This window comes from Pterocles gutturalis, unplaced genomic scaffold, assembly GCF_000699245.1.
Source record: "Pterocles gutturalis isolate BGI_N339 unplaced genomic scaffold, ASM69924v1 scaffold23936, whole genome shotgun sequence".
In the NCBI taxonomy this organism is placed as follows: domain Eukaryota; kingdom Metazoa; phylum Chordata; class Aves; order Pterocliformes; family Pteroclidae; genus Pterocles; species Pterocles gutturalis.
The window spans coordinates 4,456-11,319 of NW_010101029.1; the positions used below are offsets into that span (position 1 = coordinate 4,456).

Genomic DNA, 6,864 nt, shown 5'->3' on the forward strand with positions numbered 1-6,864 from the left:
GGCTGTGAACTGGGGAGAAAAATGATTTCTTTTCCCTTTCAAGATAAAAAGAGGCGATAGAGAACACAGCTGTTGATGAAACAACCACGGCTGGCGGTTCTGCGGTAAGAATCTGAGTGGGGTAGGCAGGGTGAAGAAAGATTGTTCATTGTGACCCCCAACTAGAATAACAGAACATAGGCAAATTCAGCATGAGTAGCAGGAAATATTCCTAGCACTGGGAATATTTCTAGCTTCCCCAAGAGAGCGATTGAAATCACTGCCTGGGAGCTAGGCAATTCAAAGTGTCTGATGAGTAGCTTGTTGGCAACAATTATCTACTGCAAAAGGCGAAGGTTAGGTGACCGGAGAAGGCTTCTTTGTCATTCATTTCTTCCAGGGCATGTTCAGTGAAACAAACACACACACACACAAAAAGAAAATAACTCCTTAATTTTCTTTATCAAGGGTAAACCCTGTCTGATTCATCGGAGCTGGCGATTAATAGCAACAGTTAGGTCACGGGTTTGGAGATGAGCATGGCACTCCGGTGGCACTTAGTCAAAGGGTTAGCACAGCAGAGAAAGTATTAAATATTTTGCTTTACTCTGCACTGGCTGTTTCTTTACAATGACTTAGATACCACCCTGAGGAGGCATTGCTCGTGTTTTCAAGATATTCTGAAGGTGCTGCTGGAGATGGTGAAATTACAAAAAATTGCGTAGGGTCTTATGTGGAGGAAAAGGATCTGTGGACAGTACAGGGCAACTAGCTATTCAATTACTTTGTAGGTAATAGGAACACAAGACTATTCAGGGGCAAACGGGTTATTGCTCAGTGGATAGATTTGACCGAATCTGCCACAGGATGCAGCCCAGAAGGCGAGACAGCAGTAATGCTCTGAATACATCTGGGCACAGCTGCACATCACAGATCTGTGAACAGCAGAATACAAGCAAGCATGTTGCCAAGCTAAATCGGTGAAGGACAGCAGGGGACCGCAGTGCAGACAGAGATATTTAGCAGTATAGGCAGTTGGACGGAGCAATGGAGGCAGATGGGGACACTGGTATGGGCAGCTTGTTCTCAGTGTGATGAAATGAAGAGAAGATGGGAAGAAACAAACCTAAATTTTAATTGCCAAGGCCTAATGAATGATTTTGAAGTTAAATAGAGCTCTTAAGGAAAGAGCTGAGCCCACTGACACGTCATTCTGGATCTGGAACTTAATCAAAGCATGCAGTCCTTTCCCAATGGACTCTGAGGGACCGCACTGAAATGATGCTTTATTGAAAGGTTATGAATTCAATAATCTCAGAAACACCCTGGGCATCATTACCTTAGACCATGACTTGGATGTATTTCTTATGAAGGATACCTTCCAAATAGACACTGAGCTGAGACTTCTAGCAAGTCACGAGAATTGCTACGTGGCCTTAAAATCAGTTAAAGAAATCACAGACATATCCACGTAATTTCTAGTTCTAGTATATAGTCTTAATGTATAGTTTTCCTCATTTTTATTACTCACAGAAAGAAGATCAGTAAAAACAAAATAAATCAGAAAATATAACTGAATCTTATGTTTGTTTACTTTGTGCACTTCTCATAGGCAGGTAATGAAAAATAGGTTAGCCACTGTTGGTTTTTCTACTTAATTTTATTTTCTAAGTCTGATGCAGTAGCAAAAAGTTTCAGGGTTTGAGGTGAAAGTCTTGTATTTATTTTTATACAATACCATATTTCCATGGCAACCACACTGATATTACTTTTGGCTGCATCTCAGTGAAAGCTAAAATTGGGGTCAAATTTGATCAGACATTTTCAGCTTTCCAGTATCAGTAATCCTGACAGAGAGAGTTCTCAGCAGGGTACTTAAAGAGATGATTAACTTGCAATGTAGAAATATGCTCTCTAGAGCAAATCTGCAGCCAGTAGAAATTGCCATGTCTTCTTTAGAATCCAGGGAACTATAGGGTTTTGCATCAACAGAGGATACACTACTCCTGCTTTATTGGAGCAACTCACATTCATTAAGCACACACTCAAGTACCTTACAAAACCGAGGCCTGAATACAGTATGCACTGGAATCGAGTTGTCTGTACTTCTCTGCCCATGTATTAGACGTTTCGAATCAGACCAAGGATTAACAAGTAGTGTGAGAGCAGCAGTCTTGCCGATTTAGATAATATATTATCAGGCAGACAAAATTCTATCTTTCAGAGAAGACAGAGAACCAAACGAGTTCAGTTTCATATAAAAAAGTCGCCAAGCTTTCAGAATGTAGTTCTGCTGTCTATAGCAGCTTTACTTACGGTAAGCTCAGACAGGTATAAGAAAGAAGGGGCAGATTTGGACACTTGTACCGGATGACGAATGGCTTTATGTAAAGTGCATCAGTGATCTAACAGAGATGTGTGGATAACTCGGGATCAAAGTCAAAACACATTCAGGTACTTACCTGAGATACCGAGTGGGCAGCCATATCTGGGACTCTCAATTCTTGGATGAGGAACTCACTTTCAAAAGCATTTCTCAGTTGAGGTGATTAGAACTGCTCTATTAAAACCCATGACATTATTATTAATTTTGGAAGATAACTCACGCATAGCTTCTTTCTCTTTCTCAGGTCATCTGTTTTCTGCCAGATTGCAGATGTCAGTAGCATCACAAATGGAGCTACCTGAAGAAATCCAGCATCCATATACAAAATTTTCTGAATGGAAATTCAAGCTGTTTAAAGTGAGATCATTTGAGAAAACACCTTCTGATGACAGCCAGCACATAAACAAAGATCAGGCAGAAGCAGTCGCTTCTTCAAACAAAGAAATCACACTGTGTAAAGATGAAGCAGTGCCAAGAGGAGCAAAGATGGACTTAATGGGCAATAGGCAGGCACTTGAGAAAGATGCCAGTGACATGAAAGCACAAGACAATAAAGCTCATCAGAACAATCTGAAGCAACTTTGCCGCATCTGTGGAGTTTCATTCAAAACGTATTGTTACAAGAGAACTCATCCAGTGCATGGGCCAGTGGATGATGAAACTCTGCAGCTTCTGAGAAAGAAAGAGAAAAAAGCCACCTCTTGGCCAGATCTTATTGCTAAAGTTTTTAAGATTGATGTGCGAGGGGATGTTGATACTATCCATCCCACTCGATTTTGTCACAAATGCTGGAGTATTATCCATGGAAAATTCAGTAATACTCCACGTGAAGTATATTTTCCTAGGAACAGCATGATGGAGTGGCAACCCCACTCCCCAAACTGTGATGTGTGCCACACTACCAGTGGGGGAGTCAAGAGAAAAAGCCAGCCCCCCAGCGTACAACATGGCAAACGTGTGAAGATCATTGCAGAACGTGCTCGAATAAACAGAAGTGTAAAGAACCAAGCACAGATGAACAACAAAAACTTGATGAAAGAGATTGTCAATTGCAAGAATATACATCTCAGCACCAAGCTTCTTGCAGTTGATTACCCAGTAGATTTCATTAAATCCATCTCTTGCCAGATCTGTGAGCATATTTTGGTGGATCCAGTGGAAACAACGTGTAGACACTTGTTTTGCAGAACTTGCATCCTTAAATGTATCAAGGTTATGGGCAGCTATTGCCCCTCTTGCTGGTATCCTTGCTTCCCTACTGATCTGGTAACGCCAGTGAAATCTTTCCTGAACATCCTTGATAGCCTGAGTATAAGATGCCCTGTAAAGGAATGCGATGAAGACATCTTGCATGGGAAATATGGCCAACACCTCTCCAGCCACAAGGAGATGAAAGATAGAGAGCTCTACAGCCACATAAATAAAGGTGGCCGACCGAGGCAGCATCTATTGTCTTTGACTAGGAGAGCTCAGAAACATCGGCTAAGAGAACTGAAACGTCAAGTCAAGGCTTTTGCTGAGAAAGAAGAGGGCGGTGATATAAAGGCTGTATGCATGACTTTGTTCCTGCTTGCTTTAAGAGCAAAAAATGAACACAGACAAGCAGATGAATTGGAGGCTATAATGAAAGGGAGAGGATCTGGACTTCACCCTGCTGTCTGCCTGGCAATCCGAGTTAACACGTTTCTCAGCTGCAGCCAATATCATAAAATGTATAGAACGGTAAAAGCTGTCACTGGGAGGCAGATCTTCCAGCCTTTGCATGCTCTTCGCACTGCTGAGAAAACCCTCCTACCAGGTTATCATCCATTCGAGTGGAAACCTCCCTTGAAAAATGTATCCACTAACACAGAAGTAGGAATTATAGATGGACTATCAGGATTGCCCGTCTCAATTGATGAATACCCAGTAGACACAATTGCAAAGAGATTTCGGTATGATGCAGCCTTGGTTTGTGCCTTAAAGGACATGGAGGAGGAGATCTTGGAAGGCATGAAAGCAAAAAAACTGGATGACTATTTGAACGGTCCCTTCACTGTGGTAGTAAAAGAATCCTGTGATGGAATGGGAGATGTCAGCGAGAAGCATGGAAGTGGGCCGGCTGTCCCAGAGAAGGCAGTTCGCTTTTCTTTCACAGTCATGAACATTGCTGTAGCACACGGGAACGAAAGCAAGAGGATCTTTGAAGAAGTAAAGCCCAATTCAGAGTTGTGTTGCAAACCCTTGTGCCTTATGCTGGCTGACGAATCGGATCATGAAACTCTGACGGCAATCCTGAGCCCTCTCATAGCAGAAAGAGAGGCTATGAAAAACAGTGAACTGCTACTCGAGATGGGAGGCATCCTGAGAACATTCAAATTCATCTTTAGGGGTACAGGATATGATGAGAAACTTGTGCGTGAAGTGGAAGGGCTGGAGGCCTCAGGTTCCACTTACATTTGCACCCTGTGTGATGCAACCCGCCTGGAGGCGTCTCAGAATTTGGTCTTCCACTCCATAACCAGGAGTCATGCTGAAAATCTGGAGCGATACGAAATATGGAGGTCCAACCCATATCATGAATCGGTTGATGAGCTCCGTGACAGAGTGAAGGGGGTTTCAGCCAAACCTTTTATTGAGACTGTTCCCTCCATAGATGCATTGCACTGTGATATTGGCAATGCAACAGAATTCTACAGGATTTTCCAGATGGAGATTGGTGAAGTTTACAAGAATCCTGATGTGTCTAAAGAGGAGAGGAAGAGGTGGCAGTTGACTCTCGACAAACACCTCAGGAAGAAGATGAACTTGAAGCCTATGATGAGAATGAGTGGAAATTTTGCTAGAAAGCTCATGTCCAAAGAGACAGTAGACGCAGTATGTGAATTAATAAAGAGTGAGGAAAGACATGAAGCCCTAAAAGAACTAATGGACCTTTATCTGAAGATGAAGCCAGTGTGGCGATCTTCATGCCCTGCCAAGGAGTGTCCAGAATTGCTGTGCCAGTATAGCTACAATTCACAGCGTTTTGCTGAGCTCCTGTCTACAAAGTTCAAGTACAGATACGAAGGCAAGATTACAAATTATTTCCACAAAACCCTTGCTCATGTTCCTGAAATCATTGAAAGAGATGGGTCCATTGGGGCCTGGGCAAGTGAAGGAAATGAGTCTGGAAACAAACTGTTTAGGAGGTTCCGAAAAATGAACGCCAGGCAGTCCAAATGCTATGAGATGGAGGATGTCTTGAAACATCACTGGCTATATACCTCTAAGTACCTCCAGAAGTTCATGAATGCTCATAAAACATTAAAAAGCCCGGGCTTCACCGTTGATCCAGAGGATAGTTTAGGTGGCTCCTCACCACTGGAGGTCTTAGAAAGCAATAATTCAGTGGAACTCTAAATGTAAAGCACATTTGGTGTTGGGTTTGTGTTGGTGTCTTCTTGCAAGGAGGCAGCTTCTTTCTCAGGCCTGTAGAGGTACAGGGAAGTCCAAAATGAGCATTTTTACACTCCCTGTTAAAGGTGCTGAGTGGAGTTTAATAAACGCCATGTCTGCTGGGAGTTTCCAAGAGGCAATGGAGTGGTGCATTTACCAGTTGTTATGTGAGATGAAAGCAGAAACAAATTGTAAAGAAGGGTCTTCAGTTTATTTTGGTCTTAGAGTGTTGTTTATAACTCAGACAAAGTAAACAAGGTTTTATATAAGGTAGTATTTTGGAATGAATATGATTCTGGAGAGTTATGACAGTTGCTGAAAAAGGGAGCATGGCTATTTGTTCTTTGAGCATTTTTAAAATTATTTTGCTATTTAACTTTTAAGAGGGTTTGATTATTTTATTGACGGTCTGTTGTTTTTTTTTTTAAGTAATGTTTCATCAGTAAGACACTTGAGCAATTGGGGATAACGTTTAGTTATTTCTGTATAAAATACTGACTCAAGATGCAAACTTTGATCTCACAAACTTTAAAAAATACTATTATTATTTAACATTTCTATTGTAGTCTTGCTTAGGAGCAGATGGTGGTATCACCGTGCTAATTTATCATGTGAAGATATAGGAAAGGCAGCTGAACTTTTTAAAAGATATTTTTTATCCTAGTCTGTTTACTGCAAACTTGTACTTGTTCTCCTAAATCAGGATTTACAGTGCCTTGTGGTTATTTCACTATTCAAAGTACATTCAAGCTCTGCTGTGTAGCTTGTTGCTTCATGAGCATTTTAGATTTCTATGATGATTTCAGTGAATAGTATAATTTGTATTAGTAGAGTTTTATTGGGTGAATTCCTGGCTTCACTGAAGTCACCAGTAAATCATCACGAGCAGGCTCGCAGTTTCACCAGATGACTTTTGTCCCAGCAGATGGGTTTCTCAGGAGGTGGATATTACCTTGATCAGATACATGCCACTGTTCTCATCTTCTCTGTTAGGATATCTCACTGACCACTGCTGATTGGCTCCAACTGTATCTGATACCAAGCTTTTTCACACTTGGGATACACCACAATCACAGTCTAAT

The 6,864-nt window shown here is 41.6% G+C and overlaps 1 protein-coding gene across 1 annotated transcript; it reads left to right on the top strand.

The window, feature by feature from the left end:
• The first annotated feature begins 2,635 nt into the window (after positions 1-2,635).
• Positions 2,636-5,746, top strand: RAG1 (recombination activating gene 1). The gene has a single exon (XM_010081985.1). It carries the CDS (start codon positions 2,636-2,638, stop codon positions 5,744-5,746), a length of 3,111 nt encoding a protein of 1,036 aa, XP_010080287.1.
• Positions 5,747-6,864: the final 1,118 nt, after the last annotated feature.

What these genes read in the sequence shown, in the direction of transcription:
- RAG1 (XM_010081985.1), top strand. Translation starts at nt 2,636, where the DNA reads ATGTCAGTAGCATCACAAATGGAGCTACCTGAAGAAATCCAGCATCCA.